General features: G+C 38.5%; 1 protein-coding gene across 2 annotated transcripts in view; it reads right to left on the bottom strand.

Annotated features, from left to right (window-relative positions):
• Nucleotides 1-24960, bottom strand: part of F13A1 (coagulation factor XIII A chain) — a 165090-nt gene that overhangs the window by 72191 nt on the left and 67939 nt on the right. For both annotated transcript variants that reach the window (XM_042937988.1, XM_042937989.1), the window contains exons 5-6: nucleotides 23348-23466; nucleotides 20683-20790 (exon numbers count right to left, since the gene is read on the bottom strand). In XM_042937988.1, coding sequence (XP_042793922.1) covers nucleotides 20683-20790; nucleotides 23348-23466 — 227 coding nt within the window. The remainder of the gene's footprint in view (nucleotides 1-20682; nucleotides 20791-23347; nucleotides 23467-24960) is intronic.

Here is a 24960-nt window from a genome sequence, read left to right as displayed (position 1 = left end):
GTCTGATGGTCTAGTGGCTTTTGACTTTTATGATAAATTGTAGACTCTAATGAACTGAAAAAGTAAGCAGATGTCATAGGAACCCTTAACAGTTAGTAAGACATTAAATTCTTATGAATACCTTACAATGTTTGTTTTAAACAAGTTGCAATAAAAAAAGTATTTCCTTTATGATTGCTTAAGATTTGGGTTTAGGGGCACCTGGGTGGCTCAGTCAGTTGTGCGTCTGACTTTGGCTCAGGTCATGATCTAATGGCTCGTGAGTTCAAGCCCCACGTTGGGCCTGGAGCTGCTTCCGATTCTATGTGTCCCTCTCTCTCTGCCCCTCCCCTGCTCGTACTCTGTCTGTCTTTTTCTCTCAAAAATAAATAAACATTAAAAAAATTAAAAAAAAAAGATGATTGGGGTTTATAGTTATGTTAAAAGATATCTTCATTTGCAGGAAGGGCCTGGGTATTATAGTGTAAGTATGGGGGAGACTTAAAAATGGCATTCTTAAATATTTGGGAAAATCTTACTGCACATTCAGACCACAGTTTTCTGGTAGCAGCAGACCTCGAGAGCAGGAAAAAAGACATTGTGTGTTTAGACATTAAAATGGTTAAGAAGTAACCCTTTCATGGCCTCAGTTTTTTGGAGGGCACTATTGAATCTTACCTCTCTTGGTGTTACTTTCATCATGTTTAATTATAGTTAGAAGATCGTCTAGGTAAGGAGCAGAGGGAGCTTTTCTAAAAACTGGTACCACTTCAACAATGGTTATATGGTGACTTGACAAGGGGTTAGAGCCTTACTCTTCAAAATGTTGTCTGTGGACCAGCAGCAGTATCCCCCCTGGGATCTTGTTAGGAATGCAGGATCTCAGTCCCCACCATAAACCTACTGAGTCAGAGTCTGCATTTTAACAAAATCCCAGGGTGATTTCGTGCACATTAGCTTGAGATCATTAGGTTTAGTCTATGCCGAGAAGATATTAGCAAGCAATGTGAAACATATGATTGAAGCAGGTGTGTTTGGATTATGAAAACCATGGAAGATACATTAAAATATAGTGCCTTTATGTGTTCAATGCCTTGCCAGTTAACAGCTCAGCCTCAGCACTTGCTCAGAGCCCTCTCTTTAGGCTTGCTGAGTTTAGTTGTATAGAAGTCTATTCTCCTCACTAGGTCATAAGTTCATTAGGAATAGAGATTTTAAAAAAATCTATGTCTTTTTACTTTTAGCAAGAATTGGCAAAGAGTAGGTGCTCAATAGTGGTTGAATAACCACTTGTATATTCAACAAGCATATAGGTATTGTATATCTGAATAGGAATAAGACCTTCTCCCAGGAGAGAAATGAACAAGAAAACAATCAAGTGGAAGTAAAGTTTACTAATGTTAAGACAGAAAGATGTACAGGTAAGGTGGAGGCCCAAAGGAGGTAGTAGTCAGTTTCAACAGGTTGGAGGGTGGTGGTCGTTGTGGGTTGAATAGAGGAAATTACATGAAAGCTAGGTCTTGAGTGGCTGAGAGCCAGACAAGACCATCTACATAGTGGAAACAGTTTGAATAAATGCTTAGTGACATGAAACAATATGGCAGGTTCAGGCACCTGTTAGGAGCTCTGCATGGGTATCATGTAAATAAACAATAGCAGATGAAATAAATATAAAATATCAGAAGAAAACATGTAAAATGCGCAAACACCTTCTACTGTGAATGACAAACCTTCCACTAAAATACGAGATTTACTCTAGCGTTGAGTATTTGGCATTTCCCAAAGAGGGTCCTTCTGGAAAGTGTTCTCTAGATCACCATTCAATTTGATTTAGATAAACTATTTCTCCTCCTTGATTCTGTCTGGTCAGGTTAAAGTTGGTTGATTTGTTTAATGTAGAAAAAAAGTAATTCTTTCAAGATTTCTGAAGGACCTTGTTCAGCTAATTGCAAACTCATGCCTTTGATGTAAACTTTGACTTTATCATGTAACTCTGTGAAATGACTGGGGTGCAACTGGGTTTAGTCAACCATTTTGGCTCTATTTATGATCAACATTTCTCTTTGCAGTTGAATTGATTATTTAAAAATCTGTGTCTGTTATAATGAAGCCTGAAGAGTGCCTTGGTAGGCTATGATGTAGTTTGGTCTTTGTGGATAGGCAGTCTCAGGTTTAACTCACATTACCATTGCCTTATCCTTATCCTTGAGAAATAGAATAGGGCCTATGAATCTCAGAGGAAAAAAAGTTCCTAAATTATGGTTCTAATGACTGATTTTCAAACAGATAGCTATTAATTAGGAGGACTATTTATAGCATTTGGCTGAACCCAGTCAGCTAAGGGGAAGAGAAAAAAAAAAAAGCTCTCTCCTTTACAGACCTTATAATTGTGAATGCTGAGCTGTTTCCCTGTTGCTAGATAAATCACAACTCTCATTTATTAGCATTTGGTTGGATTAGCTACTGTTTTCTAATTAGAATATTGATTTCTGAGGAGCCCAGACACTGAAAGAGGTAAGTCTTTAGTGACACATGTAAAGAGTTAAAGTAATATCTCCCTCCATAGACAACAAGATACGTTTGGGGGGAAACTTCAAGGGCATGCTGGTCTTTCTTCATGCCACAGTTGACTGTTTTAATACCCTGTCATGAACTCAGAGTTTGACCAGTGTCAGAATGAAATGTCTTGGACTTGTATCATTGGTGGTCTAGGAGACATTATGAGCCAAGGATTTTGGACAGGGAGTGTTATTCAACTACTTTGAGTTTGCACTAAATTGTCCTCCTGTAATATCTATAATATGGGAAAAGTGAAAAACCAGCACCCCCCAAAGTCATTATCAGCAACCCGGTGGCATAACATAATTCAGCAAACTACAAAACCCGGTTCCAAGAAAAATTGAGGAATATATATTGGACTAGAGAAGCAGCATGACTCAGCACCTGACCCTCATCAGTTTCTCAGAAGCCCTACTGTCAAGTCCACAAAATCCTGAGACTTCTCAGTTGTATTTCAAAATCTGTAAAGAAACTAACCAAATTAAAATGCTGATCTTTTTCTTGTTCTGACCAGAACAGTGGAAACAACTGCTGTGGAGAAATGGGTGAGAAATGGTCTGCACCTCTAAAGAGGGAGACATTCTGGGACTACAGTGGGGAAATGACCTAGAGTCTGAAAGTTGCCCTGCCCTTCATGACCTACATCTCCAATTAGATGGGGTGGATTCTTGGATGAGAAATTTAACAGAACCTTAAAAGGAAGAGCAGAGCTCTAGTATTCTAACAGACTCTGCCATCTCTTCAGCTTCCCTTCCCTCCCCCTTCCAGCTTTTCTCAGCGTACTGGAGAGTAGATAGAATGAAATACATTTGCCTTAAACTGTAGTTCAGAGGAGAAATCCAACTAGTCTTAGATTGGGAAGTGTCAACATTTCACCTACAGTATATTAGAGTAAACAGGACACTTGGAGAAAGTTATGCAAGTATTTATACTCGTAAAGGGGGAGGGAGAGAAGGAAGAAGGGAGGAGAGAGAAAGGGAGAGAGAGAAAGGGAGGGAGAGAAAGGAAGAAAGGGATAGAGAGAGGGGATGAGAGACAGAGGGGGAGGGAGGGAGATAAAGAGAGGAGGAGAGAGGGAGGGAGACAGAGAAAGAGGGAGAGAGGGAGGGAGGGAGAAAAAAAGAGGGAGATAGGGAAAGAGGGAAGGAGAGAGAGGGAGGGAGAAAGGGAGGGAGAAATATAGGGAGAGAGAGCAAGAGGGAGAGAAAGGAAGGGAGAGAGAAAGAGAAGGAGGGAGGGAGGCAGAGAAGGAGGAAGGAAAGGGGGGCAGAGAGGGAGGAAGAGGTACACAGAGAGAGATGGAGGGAGAGAGAGAGGGAGGGTGAGAGAGAGGGAGAGAGAATATGAAAAAAAATAATACATAGAAGAAAGTAGAAGTAGGAAACAAGGAATTTTCTCACAATCTCTTAGGAGATCATAGATCTAAATGAACAAATTGAAGATCAAATGACATCATCATGGAACTAAAAATAAAGTATAAACTATAAGGAACAGAGTAGATATTGTTAAAAAATAAAATTAATGATATAGAAAAAAGCTTGAGATAAAGGAAATACTATGAAAAATATAATAAGATTAAGTTATTTGGAGATGAGGTAATAGTTATTGAAAAAAGGATGATACAACATAAGAATAATTATCTTTAAAACAGAGAACCCAATAAATGAAGCATAATATGTATTTATGACATAAGAAAATTTTACCTAATTGAGGAAAAATTGAATTTATACTTTAAAAGGACAATCTGAGGAGTGCATGGGTGAATCAGTCGTTTGAGAGTCTGACTTCGGCTCAGGTCATGATCTCATGGCCAGTGAGTTCAAGTCCCATGTCAGGGTCAGTACTGACAGCCCAGAGCCTGGAGTCTGCTTTGGATTCTGTGCCCCCCTCTCTCTCTGCCTCTCCCCTGTTCATGCTCTGTCTCTGTCTTTCAAAAATAAATAAACATTAAAAAATTTAAAAATAAATAAATAAAAGGACAATCTGTGCTCTGAGGTGACTTGATGTAGAATTCTCACTGCTTAGGAACTTTAATTAATTAAGCTATTTGAACTCAAGAATAAAGAAATAATTGTTCAGTCATATAGACAGAAAATGCAAACTAGCAACAAGGGAGGAAATTAGGCTGTCTTTAGACTTCTCCACAACACCATTCACTGGCAAAACACAGTCAATCAATATTTACACAGTCCTGAGAGAAAGAAAGGTTGACCCAAGAATGTTATGCACAGCTAAGAGTTTCTGTAAGTATAAAGGCAGCCAGCACTCATTTTCAAACATGAAGAATCTCAGGGAATACACCATCCATTATAACCAAACTACTTGAAAAATGATATCAAGATAATTAAAGGCTGAATCAAACAAAGAACCCAGGAACAGAGACACTGTGGTAAGAGATCTAGTGATGAGAAAAACTCATGTATGTTTAAAAACCTTTGGGAATTATGGTATCAGAATGAATATGAATTTTAAAATTTGATAATATAATGATAACAATATTAAAAAGATTAGACATGAGGGAGGAAAGAGGAGAGGGAGAATGGAAGTATTGATGTTTTAATGTGTTGGTCTCTCTTAGATAATTAACATCATCTAAAATTAAAACATAATCTAAAAATATATAATTATTCTTTTAATGGTTTTAATAGTTTTTAAATAATCTTAGAGGGATCTGTTAAAAACAGTATTTCTTGTAGTGAAGAAACATTTATTTGAAGTTTAACAATGTCTTCTGTTGCAATTCAGAGTTTTCTTTCTGTGAAAGCAAAACTTAATGATTAAATAAGACTTAAAATTAAATAGAATTTGAGTACACTTAAATGTAATGCTTTTTTAAATAAAATAGCACAACACTATTTGGCATAAAGGGAAGCAAACAGATTAATGGAACACAATATAGAACACAGAAATAGACTCCAGCAATATAGTTAACTAATTTTTGACAAAGTTGCAAAGATAATTTCATGATCAAAGTATAATCTTTACAACAAATGGTGCTGGAAAAATTGGATATTCATATGCAAAAATGAACTTTGATGCATACTTTGTCCCATATAAAAAATTATCTCAAAGTGGATCATATACCTAAATATAAAGCCTAAAACTATAAACTTCCAGAAGAAAACAGGAAAAATAATTTATACCCTTTGGTTAAGCAACGATCTCTTTGATATAATACAAAAAAGAAAGAAAGAAAGAAAGAAAGAAAGAAAGAAAGAAAGAAAGGAAGAAGAAAGAAAGAGAGAAAAGAAAAATGATTCATAAGGGTATACTTACAAATTAACTGGAATTCATCAAATTATGAACTTTTGCTCATTGAAAGATATCATTAAGAGAATGAAAAGGTATGTCCAGAGTGAGGGAAAATATTTGCAAATCACATATGTGGTAAAGGACTTGTATTCTGAATATGTAAAGAACACTATAAACTCAATAATAAGAAAAAGAACAAAATTTAAAACCATGGGGAAAATATTTGAACAGATACCACATCAAAGAAGATACATGGATGGCAAACAAACACAACCAAAGATGCTCAACATCATTAGTCAGAGGGAAATGCAAATTAAACCCACAATGAGATAACATTATACACCTATTAGAAAGTCTAAAATTGAAACTGAACCACTTTCTTACACCATACACAAAAATAAATTCAAAATGGATGAAAGACCTAAATGTGAGACAGGAAACAATCAAAATCCTAGAGGAGAACACATGCAGCAACCTCTTTGACCTTGGCTGCAGCAACTTCTTACTAGACACATCACTGAAGGCAAGGGAAACAAAAGCAAACATGAACAATTGGGAGTTCATCAAGATAAAAAGCTTCTTCACAACAAAGGAAACAATCAACAAAACTAAAAGGCAGCCTATAGAATGAGAGAAGATATTGGCAAATAACATATCTGATAAAGGGTTAGTATCCAAAATCTATAAAGAACTTATCAAACTCAACACCGAAAAAACAATGCAGTTAAGAAATGGGCAGAAGACATGAATAGACACTTTTCCAAAGAACACCTCCAGATGACTAACAGGCACATGAAAAGATGCTCAACATCAGTCATCATCAAGGAAATACAAATAAAAACCATGATAAGATACCACCTCACACCTGTCAGAAAGGCTAAAATTAACAACACAATAAACAACAGGTGTTGGTGAGGATGGGAGAAAGGGGAACCCTTTTGCACTTCTGGTGGGAATGCAAACTGGTGCAGCCATTCTGGAGAATAGTATGGAGGTTCCTCAAAAAACTAGAAATAGAACTACCCTATGATCCAACAATTGCACTATTAGGTATTTACCCAAAGGATACAAAAATAGAGATTCAAAGGGGAACATGCACCCTGATTTCTATAGTAGCATTATCAACAGTAGCCAAACTCTGGAGAGAGTCCAAATGTTCATCAACTGATGAATGGAAGAAGAAGAAGATGTGGTATACACACACAATGGAATATTACTTAGCCATAAAAATGAGTGAAATCTTACCATTTGACATGATGTGGATGGAGCTAGAATGTATTATGATAAGTGAAATAAGTCAATCAGAGAAAGACAAATATCATATGATTTCACTCAAATATGGAATTTAAGAAACAAAACAGATGAGCACATGGGAAAGGGTTCAACAAAGAGAGGGAAATAAAGTACAAGAGACTCTTTTATCCCTTTATTTTTATTTTTTTATTTTTTATTTTTTTAAATATGAAATTTATTGTCAAATTGGTTTCTATACAATACCCAGTGCTCATCCCAAAATGTGCCTTCCTCAATACCCATCACCCACCCTCCCCTCCCTCCTACCCCCCATCAACCCTCAGTTTGTTCTCAGTTTTTAAGAGTCTCTTATGCTTTGACTCCTTCCCTCTCTAACCTCCTTTTTTCCCCTCCCCCATGGACTTCTGTTAAGTTTCTCAGGATCCACATAAGAGTGAAAACATATGGCATCTGTCTTTCTCTGTATTACTTATTTCACTTAGCATAACACTCTTCAGTTCCATCCATGTTGCTACAAAAGGCCAGATTTCATTCTTTCTCATTGCCATGTAGTATTCCATTGTGTATATAACCCACAATTTCTTTAGCCATTCATCAGTTGATGGACATTTAGACTCTTTCCATAATTTGGCTATTGTTGAAAGTGCTACTATAAACATTGGGGTACAAGTGCCCCTATGCATCAGCACTCCTGTATCCCTTGGGTAAATTCCTAGCAGTGATACTGCTGGGCCATAGGGTAGATCTATTTTAATTTTTTGAGGAACCTCCATACTGTTCCAGAGTGGCTGCACCAGTTTGCATTCCCACCAACAGTGCAAGAGGTTTCCCGTTTCTCCACATCCTCTCCAGCATCTATAGTCTCCTGATTGGTTCATTTTAGCCACTCTGACTGGCATGAGGTGATATCTGAGACTCTTGACAATAGAGAACAACTGAGAATTGATGGAGGGTGGTGGGTGGGAGATGCACTAGACGGATGATAGGTATTAAGGAGGGCACTTGTCATAAGCACTGGGTGTGTATGTAAGTGATGAGTCACTGAATTCTACTTCTGAGACCAATATTGCACTATATGTTAGCTAACTAAAATTAAAATAAATAAAAAAAGGCTGATGATATCAAGTGTTGGGGAAGATGTGAATGCCCGGGACTCTCATACCCTGTTGGTGGTGATGTAAAATGGTACAACCACTTTGGCAGTTTCTTAAAAATTAAACATACACCTATCATATGACCTGACATCCCTCTCCTAGGTATTTAAGAAAAATAAAAGCTTATGTCTATACAAAGACTTTTGCATGAACAATCCTAGCTTTATTTGTAAGAGGAAAAAACTGGAAACAGCCCAAATGTCCATCAACAAGAAAGTAGATAAACAAACTGTGGTTCTTCTATAGAATGGAGCACTACTCGGCATTATAAAGGAATACAAACAATAGCATGAATGAATCTCAGAATGAGATAAAGAAGCCTGAGCTAGACAAAAAAAAGAGTGATAACTGCATGATTCCACTCATGTAAAATTCTAGAAAATATAAATCAATGTGTAATGACAGAAAGCACAACAGTGATTGCTTGGGGATGGATGACCAAGCAGAGAATCATCAAAATGAGAAATTAGAAAGTAAATGTCTGAGGAGCAATAGATATTCTCATTATTTTCATTTTAGAGATGATTTCATGGGTGCGTCAAAATTATCAAAATGCATTCCTTAAATATGTGCATTTTATTGTAAGTTAACTATATCTTAACAAGGCTATAAAAAGTAAGTGTACTACTTTTTAAACTACCATCTACAGTATAGTGCCATTTATTGTTTTATATTGTTTTTAATGTTTATTTATTTTTGAGAGACAGACAGAGTGTGAGCAGGGGAGGGGCAGAGAGAGAGGGAGACACAGAATCCAAAGCAGGCTCCAGGCTCTGAGATGTTGATGGAGGGTGGTGAGTGGGAGATGGGCTAGATGGGTGATGGGTATTAAGGAAGGCATTTTCTGTACTTGGGTATATATATATATAAATATATATATATATATGTGTGTGTGTGTGTGTGTGTGTGTGTGTGTGTGTGTGTATCTGAATCCCAGGCTTAGGCCCATGGGGTGTGGTTACACTGGGTTTGTTCATATATGGCAAAGGGCAAAGACAGTGCTCTTTGAGGCCAACATTTCAGGAGTTGAGCCATCGGGGACTGGAGACTGTGGGAAATCCAGTCAGGAAATAGTGCTTTTTGGGTGAGAGGCCCTTTGAATGGTGTGGCTGCAGCAGGACTGGCCTATGCTTTGTTCTGAAGTGAGATTGCCAGTAGATCAGCTACTGTGATGTTAGGGCCTGGTGCTGGCATTGCACAGTAGACCTCCACTCCAGGGTCAGAATAAGTCCTGGGTTCCTGTACAATTCAAAGGGCAGGGAGGGACTTAAAGCATAACCAATACTGGACTTCTCTGTAATTTTGGTCTTGGAGAATTGGACAGATTTTTAACTGATATTGAACAATAAAGAGAAGTGACATTTCTTGATTCTCCAATTTCCAAAAACTATACTTTTACATTTTGTATAATTACAGTTTTTTTTCTGCTTCTTTTTAATTATATAAAGGTATTTTTCCTACCCTGTGTGCACACTGTATATGGCTATGCTGAAATGACTTTTGTTTGTTGTAAACCTATTATATTTTGTTAAATTTCATTGTTAAAAGTTATGTTCTCATAAAGGCTAGGATTTCTGTAAATCTTGTAGAATACAGTTTTATACCTAATCCTGTTTATGACGGTTTCTGGAAGACCTCTGGATATAAAATCTGGGTTACATGAACTAGCTTCAAAGATAGAGAGTTAAATTTGGGCAGGAAAATAATTATTCCTTGAGTAAAATTCTTTCCAGATTTTTGTGAACCACAGCCCCCAGCTACAATCTGGTGGTGATCAATCTTAGCTGTAGGTGGAAGTGGTATAGTGGATGTCAAATAGTACCCATGACATTCTAGGGATTTGCAAAAGTAGCTCAGCGGTCACTGTGTTGGGGGGAGTGGAGAAGGAGATGATTGAGTGGTAGTGGTGGTGGCTTCAGGCACCATCTCTCTGCAATGACAACAGCTCTGCCTTTCTCTCTTTCTCTCTATTTCTTTCTTTTTCTTTCTTTCTTTCTTTCTTTCTTTCTTTCTTTCTTTCTTTCTTCTTTCTTTCTTTTTCTCCTTCCTTCCTTCCTTCCTTCCTTCCTTCCTTCCTTCCTGTACTTGGGTTCAAGTGATATTTGCTTAAAAAATCATTCCAAAAAGTAAACTTTGAAAATTCATTCATCTTGTAATGTAGAGATCTGTTACTTGTATTTGTCCTGTTGTTTGTCAAGTCATGTGGTGAGTGTAAAAAGGGAGATGAGCAAATACATGAAAGAAACAGGGTAGTGAGAACTCTCTTTCTTCCCTTGCCTGGATTTTCATCTCTGATCCTTTTGGGGCTTTCATAACATCTCTAACAGCTGGGATTTTGAGTGAGAAAGCCGTCAATTATCTCCTTGGCTTTTCATAGTGGTGGGCTTAATAAGCTTTTTTTTTGACTCAGTACTATTAGAAATGTCATACTCTTTTCTTGGAATGCCCTTCCATTCTCAAACCCTTTCTTTACATAGCGCATGTCTACTAATTCTTTGCAACTCAGTTGGTTTCATTCTGGAAATCTTTACCTATAACTTTAAACTTTTGTTTCTTAAAACATATTATTGAGAAAATTTAATGGAAAACCATATTCTGGGAAAAATATCTTCTACACACATCTGACAAGGACATGTATTCAGAATATATAGAGAACTACAGCTCAATAATAAAAAGACAACCAATCCAATGAAGAAGTGGGCAAAGACTTGAAAAGATACTACACTGAAAAAGATATATGAATGGCTAATAAATGCATGGAAAAATGCTCAATCATTAGTTATCAGAGAAATAAAAATTAAAATCCCAATGAAATACCACTATGCACCCACTAGAATGGTTAAAAATTAAGAAAGCTGAAACACCAAGAAAAGGTGGAGCTGTGGAAAAACTGGAACTCTCCTGTATTGCTGCCAGGCATGTAAATGGACCAATCACTTTGGAGAACTGGCAGATTATTATAAAGTTAAACTTATACAGACCCTATGACATAGGCATGCCACCTATAACTACTTGCCCCAGAGATATGAAAGATTAAGTACAAGACTTGTACAAGAATGTTCATAGCAGCTTTATTCATAATGGACCCAAATTGGAAATATCTCAAATGGCCATCAACAGGTGAATGGACAGACAAATTATGACACAGAATACAATGAAATGCCACTTAGCAATAAGAAAGGATACATTAAAGACACGTGCAAAAACCAATTGAATACAATAAGCCAGTCCCCAAAAGTATATACTGTATAAATCCATTTATGTGAAGTTTAAGAACAGGCAAATCTAACCTATTGCAAAAAAACAGAATGGCCATTGCCTATGAGGGTGTGGATTGACTAGAAGAAAGCACAAGGGAAATTTCTGGGATGAAGATAATGTCTATATTTTGGTGTTAGAGATTACCTCAATCCAAACTCACTGAAATTTGCATTTAGTATCAATGCATTTCACTGTACGTAAATTTTACTTCAAGAAAGAAAAAAAATAAATCAACCCTACCCTATATTGTGAAGCATATAATCACTCTTATGCAAATGGCCTTTGGTATATTTACTCAACACAAGCTCTGACAGGGGTGGGTAATTAGTTTCATTTTTCATGAAATCTTTTACAACTAGAGATTATTAACCTTGTCTCCCTTAGTAACTGAGGATTCTTCTTTGGCCAAAACATATTTTACTAATTGATAATCATGAGAGAAATAACCAAATGTGGGCAAAGAGAGAGATTGGGATTTTAAACTCTTCAAGTGTCTGCTTTTTACATTGTTATCCCACTGCTGTATGGTGTAGAGCTGGTATAGATAAGCCTCCAAAAACATCTGAATGAAAGGAATAGATGAACCAGAAAGGCAAAAAATCAGTAGAAACAGGAAAGGAGAAAGCTGTCATGGAGGAGAGAGGAGAAGGAAAGGGTTAGAAAAGAACGCAAAGTGCATAATAGTGTGTGGTGTATCCTAAAGGCTTTCCTGCATTTTATCTGTCCATCCTGGCGGTGGTTGTCCCAGGAGACCAGAGCAGCCCCGACTGCACAAGTTGGTGGGAGCTCTGAAAAGCATCCCTGTGTTTCAGAAATTGCCTATGTGATTACAAAATAGATGCAGCATTGAAACCTCATTCCAGGAAGCAATTCAGGGACAGCAGACATTTAGATGGACTATGATTATCACATTCGAGAGATGGTTTGTAATAAATGTCTGTTTTTCTCCAAAAATATGGGGAGAACGGGCATAAGAAATGTAATCTTAATAATTGAGAAATCAAGCTGTTTGCCCACAAATGGAAACTTCATTACATTGCTGACTTATAAGAGAAAAAAATGATGTCGGTTTACTGTCCTCTCCCCACCACCCCTTCACCTAAAAGGGAAGGATTGAATCAGACAGGGCTTGTAAAAGGTATTATATTTGTATCCAAGGAGCTCATGTGATATGGAAAGCAGACAGATGGAAAGGACAAACCTAGGGAAATATAACATTGTGTATGGAAAGCTGGGGTCAGGCAACCTGGAGATCCATTTGCAGTACTACCAGTCATCTTGGGCAAGTCATTTAACTTCCTGATACCTCATTTCTTCATCTGCATGTTGCTTGTTCATAGAATGAATACAATTTCTTAAAAGTGGCTATGAAAACAATTCTGTTGGGTAAATTCCACTTTCCTACTGGTTTCCAATGTATTTGTTAACTGTCAAAATTCTTCAAAAAGCGAAAATGAAAATCCCTAGTGAATAAGGTGACATTAAGGTAGCATGTTTGGCTTAAAATCATTGTTGGATTGCCTCCCTCATTCCTGAAGTATAGAAATGCCTCCTATGCTTAGGGAACCCTCAACTCCAAATTTAAGGGTTTAAAACAATCTTTTTAGAATTGGTATTTTAGTATTTTATGCTTTTGGACTACAATCACATTTTTCATTAATTCTAACCTATAGATTCTGGAAAGTTGCCATCACTGGGGGCTCTTACTGACTGAGGTGCATCACCATTAGAAAAGTTATAAAGAGGCACAGAAGGCTCTTAACTTTTCCTGCTATCCCAAAGTGAAGAATGTTATTTCTGACATTCCTGGGCCTGAATCATAGAGAAAGAATTAAAATACAAAATCCAAATAGATTTTCAACCTAAAAACTCTGGGTGGGGACTCAAATCCATCATGAAGCCTACCTCTGGCAATGGTCAACAGCCTGGAAATTTTAACTCCTAGGCATCTGTAGAGTTAGTAATGCAGGTGTGTGTGTGTGTGTCATTGCCACTCTTCCAAAACATCAAAAGGAAGTGATATCTTTACTTTTGCAAAGATGGCAGCAAATAACATTCAGTGTGCTCTCACTGATTACCTCTACTGCCATTAGAAGTTCTGATTTGCAATTATATAAATCTTTGACACCGAAATGGGGGAAACTAATTATTACTACATAATCATGCTTTTTTGATAGATGAATTTTTTTCAAGAATAAGATCCACCTAGGGAAATGTGAAAAAGCTCCACAGTGGTGGCAAGATGGGGACAATAAGCCATTGAGTACATGGGTCCTCAGTTCACTCCAATAAAGAGGGTTTTAGTTGCTTATAAGCCAAAGACTCAGCTAGATGGTGTTTTTTAAATTTGTATTTTATTTATTTTTATTTGTTATTTATTAAAAAAATATTTAAGCTTATTTATTTATTTTGAAAGAGAGAGAGCAAGCACGAGTGGGGTAGGGGCAGACACAGAGGGAGAGAGAATTCCAAGCAGGTTCTGTGCTGACAGCACACAGGGCTTGAACTCATGAATCGTGAGATCATGACCTGAGCCAAGATTAAGAATCAGGCCCTTAACCAACAGAGCCACCCAGGTGCCCCTATATCTTATTTAAAAAAAATAAGTAAGTAAAACTGTTAGGGAACTGTGCTGTGGTTGGTCTGAATGATTAGGGGAATAGACCTCATGTTTTCATCTATGACTTTATAGTTTAGCTGGGATGACTGAGGGGTGGAATTTCTAACCTAAGTGAATTTTTTAAATGTACTGAGTAATCATGCTAGTTTGTTGCTTGAAGAGGTTTGCTCAACATGAAGTTTCCAGTAAGATGCCAAAGTTAACAACTAGAGAAAAATTAAAATGTGGTTTTGTAGTAAGCCTCCTGTGGAACTCCTTGGAAAAATATGAAAGGAGTAGTGATGTCACTACTGTTTTTTACATACATGGAAAGAAAAAAAAAACTTTCTAAATACCAGGACAAAGAGGAGTGGACGCAAAATGGGTAAGGTAAAAAATAACTCTATTTTCAGTTTATCCATGAGATCATGTATACTGAGGCATCAGAAGCCCTGAAGTCCGTCTCGTCCACAAGGCCTGCAGTCATTCATCTTGTACTGGGCCCTATGAAACTCTAGGACCTCCCTCCAGTTGTGGTCAGTTTGATTTACTAACTGGAGTTCAAGGTATTTTTTTATAACACAAAGGAGTATACCAAACATCGATTGGTTAAAAAAAGTTCAGTGTTGAGTTAGTTCCCAAAAGGCACCATCAGAACAGGGTATTAATGGGGATTAATGATGGCACTGTGGTTCGATATTAGCAAAAGACCAGGGCTAAAAATAAATGTGCATACCTCAAGGGAAGCAGGAAAGTCCAGGCTGGCATCATATAAAGACTGGAATTTTAAAATATATAACTATATTGAATTTTTTTCCTCTCCTTCCTTCTAAAATTTCCCAAAAATGTCACAATTTTATTATCATCATCATCATTATCATCATCATCATCATAATCATCATCATTGAATTAAGCCCCTAAAAGAGTAAATTAGCTCCAACTACATTTTCCTGCACTGCTTTTGGCAACTGGCTCTTTGAGCATAATTTCCACCATGGAGAAGGGTTTCCATGAATAATAGCATGGTTTACTATTGCTATGGGCCCTTGTCAGCCATGCTTTTACTTCTTTATCCAATATCCCAACACTTGTCAGGCCAGTGGTTAGTCCTGGGAAAACTCCAAGCAAAGCTCAAGAGATTTGGTTTCCCATACAACCCCATGCTTATTTCATCAGAGAATATGCCATGCTGTGTTGAAATTTTCTATTCATCAGTCTGTCTTTTCTACTAAACCATAAGCTCTTGGAAGGCAGAAATTATGTTTTGCCTACAGATGTATCCCACTATCTTTTTTTAAAATTTTTTTAATGTTTATTTATTTTTGAGACAGAGAGAGACAGAGCATGGACAGGGGAGGGGCAGAGAGAGAGGGAGACACAGAATCTGAAACAGGCTCCAGGCTCTGAGCTGTCAGCACGAGCCCGACGCGGGGCTTGAACTCACGGACCGTGAGATCATGACCTGAGCCGAAGTCGGACGCTTAACCGATCAAGCCACCCAGGCGCCCCTGTATCCCACTATCTAGACTGGTAGATTCTCAACAAATACTTGTTGAATGCATGAGTTAATATTGGGTGGTTTACCACCATCGGTGTCATTATAGCAGTCACTACCACCAATACCACCATCAAGCCATATTTAGTACCTCACCCTCTTTTGGAACTCTTTCCTCAGGGATCCAATGCCTCTAGCTAGTCAGAATTCTTTTATATCCATCTTCTTTCGCTTATCCCCTATTTCAAAGTACACTTATTCTGGATGCCATTCCTTTGTGTGTGTGTGTGTTTGTTTTCTTTAGGAGACAGCTATGTAATTTGATGTAGTAATTGTGTTATTCGTACTAATGTGTGGGTAGTGACCTTCCTAGGAAATATGATCTGACAGCAAAAATACTATCTAGTTCCAACTCAGCCCCTCATTTGCTATGTGACATTGAGTGACATCATTTCCAAGGGCTTCTTCACCTAGAAGATCCCCGAGGGTCTTGCAGATTTCATGAATCGGTTTTGTGTGCATTTCAACATAGACTTTCTGTTGATAAAGTCTCAACCTAAAGGAGAAAACCTGCCATGGAGGTGAGATTTCAGGGGTTTCTCAGTGAATAAGCAAGTTGCATCCGCAACAGTGGCCACTGAAGCAGCAGTGTGTCTCCCTGGAGAACCTCTCTGCCCATAGTTGCTGCCAGATCCAATCAGTCAGAGGACAGGTAGCCACCCAGCAGTAATGCTAGGCTATATTGTCAGTGCCTTTCCTCTTTCCCGGAACCGTGTTGTTTTTGTCACAGATGGCATAGCACAACTGTTTTGATAGTCTGACAGCGGCTCAGAGTCCACGTCTGGTTTCTTCCCAGTAATTCAAGGCCAGTAATGGAATGCTTTATTAATGTCCTGTGAGCAAAATAAATTTTCAGGTGGTACAAAGCATCCTTCTACAATTTTCCCTGGCCCAGAACTTGGCAGTTGTCCTGATGGGGACTGTCACATCAGATATAATGTAGAAAGAAAACAGCAATCAAACAATGTAATTTAAAGGAGAAAGTGTAACTTTGGGCAACATTCTTCTTTTTTTCTAATTTCCTCTATTTAAATTTTTGTCTCTCAAATTGTTCTGCAGTGTCGCTTTGGTAAAATGTACCCCTCAGTGTTTAGAAGAGCCTGAATAAAAGTTATCTTATGTAAGGTTATAACATCTCAGACCCAATCCCCCAACAACGAGATTACAGGATTTTTAGACTTTCTTTCTCTAGGGAAAATCCAGCAGCTCAAGGCTGTCCAGATTGTCATAAACTTTTCCAGTTTTCACATCAAAGTGAAGTAACAGCAACTCCAAATAAGAAGAAAATAAGATACTGAATTTATAAGGAAAAAAAAATAGAAGAAAGAAAAGCATTGGTTTGAAGAATAAAAGGATATCCATGTTACCACTGGGAATAACTAACGTGGTTTGAGCAGAGACACAAAATTTTATTTTAAGGATGAAGTGAGACCTGCAGAGGTTGAGTGATTTATTCTGGGTCACACAGTAAGTTAGTGGTAGAGTCAGAGCTGAGAGGTCTGATCTGACAAGGGCCAGGGCCCTTCCCACACAATGCTGCCTCCACTTTTGCTTCAGTAGAGGAATGAAAACCAGCAAGTTTTGAATGAGCTAAGAAGACAGATCGTCTATGCGGGTGAGAAGAGAGGGTTATGTGTCCATTGCATGGACTGGGAAACTGAACCACAAAGGAGGTTAGTGCTGTGGCCTCTTTGGGGGTGATTTTTGACCCCCAGGGGACATTTGGAAATATCTGAAGACAATCCTGGTTATCACAACTGGAGGGTAGAAGGTGCTACTGTCATCTCTAGGGTAGAAGTCAGCGATGCTGCTAGAATCCTCTTGTGCACAGACCAGCCCCCATGACAAAGAACATGCCAAGATCATTGACACTGGACAATAAAGGATTTTTATCTGGGGATTGCGCACTTAACACCCAGATTTATATTATCATAGTTATCATTAGAAAGTTTGCACAACCTGAGTTATTGTCTGTACTCACTTAGCATGGTGCACTCACCAACTCCTTGCAAATTCCCTGCCAATCTTCAGTGCTAGACTTTGCCATGACAAAGTAGGCAAATTTGTCTTTGAGGCCCCAATCATCTTCTCTTGCCTCTTGTATCCTACCTGGCCCTCTCCAGGTGTCCAGCCAGGACCAGGCTGTTCATCTCCACTCCTTCCTGGTAGCAGTTGATCTCAGGAAATCATTGTTGTTGCCCCTCCCAGAGAATTTGCATGTCATGGTGTATGCCTGTCTTAGTATTGTATCCACTGTAAGGGATTTCCAGCCTCAGTGACCAGGCTGGGGAGATGCTTAGGAAGAATTCCTAAAACAGCCCCCCAGCAGTTTCTGTTTTCCAACAGACTGGGCCAGCCCCTGAGAAAATGGGCACAGACTCCTTTGCCTGGGAATCAACATTCTGGCTGGACTCGTGCAACTGCAGAACATTTTCTTTTTGGGCTTTCTAAGTACACCTTGGAGCATGTGGGTGTCTCAGTTGGTTAAGTGGCTGACTCCTGATTTTGGCTCGGGTCATGATCTCACAGTCCTGAGATGGAGTCCTGTATGAGGTTCCATGCTGGGCATGAAGCCTGCTTATGCTTCTCTCTCTCCCTCTGCCCCTCCCCTACTCATGCGCATGTACACGTAGGGTCTCTCAAAAAATAAATAAATGCATCTTCTCCTATTTTAAGGCAAATTTTTGAGAAATTTGGGGGGGTCTTTGTTTTGCTTTTCTTTCAGTCTCTGTTTAACTTCACTCAGCAATTTCAGGATAGATATCCAGAATTTGTGAACAGGAGAGGAACTGTCTGAATGACCAGAGAACAGTTGACTTTTTTTTTTTGAAGGATCATGTTTTTTATTGATTTTTCAGAGGCTCAATATTTCAGTTTCTAAAATCATTTTAACAGAATAGATTTTAGAAAGATTTGCAGAACTCTTCTAAGGATTAAAAGAGAAAACAGTTATGAAAGGGTTTTGAAAGCTATCAAACATATATTCTGTATATGTAAACAATGGTGGGGGTGGAAACAGAAATATGGTCCAAAATGGCCCACAGTGGGGCCTTTGCCCCCTAACATCCAAGAAAGACATCCCCCTCTACAAATAAAGGCAACCCAAACCAAACTATCCCTCCCTGCCCACCCATAGATTCTGTTTAGTTCTAAATCTTATCATTGGGTTATAGGCTTTCAAAATTAGAACTCTATGGAGTTCTCTATGGAGGCTTTTTGTGATTAATAACATTCAGAGCAATTTGCGTTAGGATTGTGTGCTTAAAACAAGACTACACTGCTTCCATTGGCCAGGTGCATCTACCTCCATGTTTGCTTCCCTCTCGCATTGCTTGTGTTAGACAGTGGTTTCTAGATTAGTAAAAATACACACAACGTATGAGGTAAGCTTAGGCTGGTGAACATGCCATTTCAGAATGCTTAAGAAGGCATTAGTTCATATTCAACCATGAGAGCTGTTGCCTCCTTCTCCCTGCAAACCTGCCATGGTAACTTCAAAGGAAAAGAAAAATGGGAATCTTGTCTAGGAAGCAGGAAAAACAGTGATCAACTACAGGTCTTATGTATGTTGTTATAAATAGTTATAAAGAAATTCCTAAATTCTTTAGAATTCATCATCTTTTCATTGTGTCATACGTAAACTAACAACAGAAAACAAAACTGCCTTTAGATACTGGCTGTTACCTTCTTTTTATGTCCATGATCTTCTAAATTTACATGTAGCTTAAGTACTAATAAAAAAAACAACCTTTGGGGGTTACTAGGTGGCTCAGTTAGTTGGGCATCTGACTCTTGATTTTGGCTCAGCTCATGTTCACAGGGTTGTGGGATTGAGCCCCAAGTTGGGCTTAGCACTGAGTGTGGAGTCTGCTTGAGATTCTTTCTCTCGCTCCCTCTCTCTGCCCCTCCCCCTCACTCTCTCTGTTTCTCTCTCTAGAAAAAAAAAGCAGCTTCTTAAAAGCTAACCAGAAATTAAATTTCATATCACTTTCATTCTAATATGTTTACATGAACAATATTGATTTTATTTAACTCAAACCAAACTCAAAGACAAAATTTTTCCAAAGAGAGAATTTTGGTTTTTTTAGAAAACTTAAGGAAATTGATAATAAAGGATTTTGAGGGGGAAGGGCTCAGTCTTTGAGTAAAAGAAATAGCACCTAGCTGAATGTTTCTCAGGAATATTCCACGCATGAACCAGATTTGGTATGCTTTAATGCATCAAGGGCAGGATGTATGTACTGTCTTTATCAGGACAGTCTAGGACTGCACAGAACCTGAGCAACACATTTAATCTGCCTTCCACGCCTGACCCCCAACCTTCCCATTCATGGTGATTCTATCTCTTCTCCAGGAAGCTGTTCCATTGCAGGATCTCTATATTCTTGAAGATGCTTCAGGATCTCCTACAGAGAGCAGCATGGGAGGTAGAAAGTGTCTAGATTTGGAGTTAGCAGACCTGGGTTCCAGCTGAGGCTTTAATCGCTGACAAACTGTTATCATCCTGTTTTCTAACTTGTAAAATGGTATGTGTAATGCCCACCCTACTTATCTCATGCAGTTAATGTGAAGAATTAACTATAAACTGTAAGCTAAACTACCTTTTGTAAACTATAAAGCCCTATGGTGAGGTATCATTATAACAGAAGCTAGGATTTAGAGTCATTTATTTCTTTACTCTCACTATGGGTGTGAAAATGGAGAAAAGCAGTGTCTTGCACATTTTTTTTTTTTTACTTTTTGGTGCTTCTTGATGTTTGTTTGTTTGATTAATAGATAATAGTCACTGACATTTTGTCACAGTCACTCCTCAGTCCCTAAGCAAGAGATTCTTAAGAATAAGTGGTCTATAGTATCATTTCATCTATCACCATTCGTGTGAAGCCAAAGAAACATACAGTACTGAGATAAGATTTTGTTCTATAGCACTGAACAAATTCAGGGAATTTAAGACTCTAAGAAATAAAAGTTAAAGTGTCAGTCATCATTTCAATAGCTCTTAATGAACCGACATCTAGGCTGAGGCTAATGACATGTGTAGTCAATATTAGTAATCAGTACTCGCTTACCATTGCAGATCCAACACGGCTGACCTTGATGGGATTCCCTCTACCAGAAAGGTCCATTTCTGCTCTATCCATCACATACAGGCAAGCATCAAGGATGCCATCCTCAAACTATTTGGGAAAAATTAAAAAATAAAATGAAAAAAAAAGAAAAAGAGAAACTTCTTAATATCCACTTTGCAAAGCTGATATTTTATGCCAAAAAAAAAATTAAAAGAAAGCACAACAAAATGTTCAGGAATGTGTATTTCCTATATAGTCATTATCCATAATCCTTAGTATGAAATACTAAAGTAGAAGGAAGAAGACATCCTCTTTTGTTTTTCAGTAAAATGGATAAAAACATACAAGCAAGCTAGGAACATAAAACAGGACTACTAAAGAGCTGGTATACTCAAGGACCATGAACCAACTTGAAGCTCTTCAGAAAACTGTACAAGTTAATTTAGAAGATTTCTCCAGCATGTGGGCTCCAGCTACCAAGGCAAAGGAATGAATGATTTACCAAAGTAAGGCCAAAGCCTCGAGACCTCAAAAGTAACATGAATCCTTGTGCTTTTTGAAAACAAATGGCTCTCAGGTACATCACAGGGAGGTACTTTGGGCCTGTATACCTTGCACTGGAAGTAGTAGGAGACCTCGTGTCACAAATGTCTGCCCAAGGTCTCCCTTCTTTTAAAACAAAGTGGACTCTAGGGTCAAAGGGCAGGCAAGAAGGCCTGGAGAAAGTTTATATTATCAAGGGAACAGCCTGGTAGTCTGCTCCATTGCAGAATCTCTGTGTTCTTCAAGATGTTTCAGGATCCCCTACAGAGAGCAGCACGGGAGGCTGTTCATAGTTGATTTCCTTAGAAAGAACTACTGACCCCATGAAACACCACGATTTTCTTTTAAAAGAAAAGGAGGGGGACAAGGACAAAATAGTAATAAAATGGCAAAATGGGGATATTTCACCTATACTGCACCTCACTGTACAAGAGACTTCCCTGAATATAAACACCTTGCATATTATCCACCCACATACCTGTGACAGAAACCATAGTCTTAATGGCTAATAACCATGTAGTTCTTTATTAAATCCAGTTAGCATACCAACTTTGTGTGCACCCTGAACTGATGGGATGGATGCAGTAAAGTAAGGGCACTAGTTCTTCAGGTATATAATAAAGAACTCATTATTCTGGTTCTTATTAAGCACCATTTCTCTGTCTGTGGGACATGAAGCAGTGAATTGAAGAGGTAAAGAAATAGTTATAGGACTAGTTGTTTCTCTGCATCACAGCAAACTACTGGCTTGGCTGGTTACTTGGACTGAAAGACCCATATTCATGGGACTCTGGTGACAACAGACAGATGGTGGCTGTGCTCAAGGGGGTATACCCAAAAACTACTCGGCATGTTGGCTGAGGAGTGTCCTGATCATGCTTGGGACTCTTTCCTAGTCCTACTTGTTACCCACCTTGGTGAATTTTTTCTTATTAGTTCTCTACATAATGTCACTTTGGGGACATAAATAGAATCACACCTACACATTAGGATTTAGAACACTAGACAATAGGCAATATCATGGATTGTATGTCACTCAGGAAGGGAGGGCTTGTAACCAGGGAGCAAGGTGGGGCTGCAAAAGCAGAAGAACACACAGATGATCCTCTTGGCAGGACATCAGAAATGCAGGTGGGCACGTGATTTCTCAGGAGTCCGGGTGAATGAGCAGGACATAAAGTCAGGCAGACAAGGCAAGAACTAGTGATGACACAGGTCCCAGTGGCCAAGCTGGAGCAGGGGTAGGGGATGCAAGGGGAGCCCACATGGAAGTCAAAAGAAGACATGAGAAGCCAAGAAAGTATCATGGGACCTGGTGAGGCCGGGTTCCGTGAAATGTGCCCCCTAGATACCCAGAACAATGGTGCACAATTCCCATCAGCTCAGCCAAAACTCTCTACGAAATAACACATTCACCTTTTCTCATGTTGCTAAGAAGGAACCTTTGCTGAACCACAGGACAATGCATTCATTTATGGTAATATGGTAGAAATATCAGTCACTTGTTCCACTGTTAAAGATACCAAGCTGAAATAGTTTGAATTATTGAATATCTAAAATGGAATATCATTTGCTATTTTATATCCAGGCAGTCATGTGAGATGGCAGTTGATAAAATGTCTCAAGGCAAAAGTCCAGTGGGCCCTCCTTTGATGAAATGGTGACCGTCTTTTCTAATTCTAATTTCCAATTTTCTAGTATCTTATACTAACATTTAAAAAAGGTGATTTCTTTGAGTTGAGCACACACCTTGCAGTTATCATTATCAAAACACTTTTCCTTATAAGAAAAAGAGAAATTTAGTCTATTCGATGTTGAAGAATGATGTCTGAGCTAATGAGACTTCTCTGTACTGGATGACAAGCATTTCTCACTAGAATGCCATGTTATCCATAGAATCTCTGATCTCTGGAATGTTGTAATACCTGAAGAGACGTGATTGCAGTGGCTAAATTATGCAGTTGCCTTTGTAAGTCTCTGCTCCTAGGCTGCTTGGAGCCTCAGATCCTGAAAAGCAGGAAATTCATGTCTAATATCCACATATGGTGCCTTGCAGTGAAACATGTGACAAAAAATATTGAGGAAAAATGTCCTTGACAGTGACAAATTGTAAATGCCTCACCTGACCATAGCTCCAGCTTCTAGTCTTGATGTCATTGAAGTCTCCATAAAATATAACCCCGATGTCATTCAGGACATACTCTTCTCTTTCTTTATCATCATCCAGATACACAGCATCCTCTGTGTCAGAATTTAAACATAATGATAATTACCAAACCAGACTGTTTTTATAGACTTGTAAGTGTGTTCTGGTCCTAAACTGCAATTTAATCAACTAAATGAAAAAAAAAATGTCTTTTGTTTCCACTAAAGAGAGCTCATTTCCCAATATGTAATTTCAGCAATGGTGAACCTAATCAGTGGCCGAGATCAGCATGTAAAGGATGGCATTTGTCAGCAAAATGCTGACAAACTCTGGCTTTAAGTTCCAAGCAGCACAATTAAATTGACATGTCTCATTAAACATTTTTAAGATTCTGGGACATCAGTAGTTTCAGAATCAAAATTCCATGATGCAGATATGAATCTATAACACAGAGCGAAGAATAATTTCCAAGCTATTAACGTTAATAGAAAACTAGCCGAACTGAAATGATTTTTAAAACAAGTGTGGGGCATATTAGAATACAGCATGGTCTGTCATGCCTGGTGTGTGTGGCCCATCACTAACAGGAGGCAGGCTGGGGGTCATCTCCTATCAATGAACAATCCTTTGTGAATGTGTTGGTAAGTGTGTATGCCTGATTGGCCTGCTGAGTCAGCTTCTTCCATCGCAAGGACTTTTCTTCCCTGTGGCTATAATCTCAGAAAGGCCATGCTCCCCATCTGCATACTTAGTAATCAGCCTGGTACTTATTCCCAGGCCAGGTATGAAAGCGGCAAAAGCATCATTAATAAAGGCAGGGCAATGCAGATATAAGTTATACTCAAGTCAATTTGCATGTCTGGAACAGGGGCATGTTTGATTCTGATTGGGGACATGACTTATTATGTTTCTCTAGCCCAGGTCATACCTGCCACCCCTATTACCTTTTGGGGACTCTTTCCTCCTCATTCCATGATAAGACTTTTACCACTCTCTTTGGAGTGGCTGTCAGCTTGGCTGCACATTAGAATCATCTGGGTAGATTCAAAAACTTCTGGTTCCTCTTAGAACTCTAAATTAATTAAATCAGAATCTCTGGGGGTAGGGGAGATCCAGGCATCAGGTGTTTTTTTTTTAATTTATTTAATTAATTAATTAATTTCACGCGTCAGTGATTCTGATATGCAACCCAAACTGAAAACAAATGCTCTAGCCCTTTGTTATCAAAAAAATTGTTGAAAGACCAGTGGCATCAGTGGCACCTGGAAGTTCATGAGAAATCCAGTCTCAGGCCCCAGCTCAAGACCTACTGAATCAGAATCTGCATAGTAACAACACCTGTAGGGGATTTACCTATGCATTAAGGTTTGCAAAGCACTGTTCAGTCCAACCAGCTTAGATCCCCGTTCTGGGCTACATTATAACTTTGCTTGATTCTTTGGAGAATCCTTGTTCTTGTCTTATCTCCAATACTTTGTTCTATCTTCCTCTTTCTTCTCCCTTTTGCCTACTATTTGCCTGGTTTCATGCAACTGTAAACAAATATGCACACACACACATATTTATGTGGATACTAATATCCCATAAAC

This window comes from Panthera leo, chromosome B2 (assembly GCF_018350215.1).
Source record: "Panthera leo isolate Ple1 chromosome B2, P.leo_Ple1_pat1.1, whole genome shotgun sequence".
Lineage (NCBI taxonomy): Eukaryota > Metazoa > Chordata > Mammalia > Carnivora > Felidae > Panthera > Panthera leo.
Note: the sequence above shows the minus strand (reverse complement) of the source record. Positions and strands in the feature narration are given on the sequence as shown.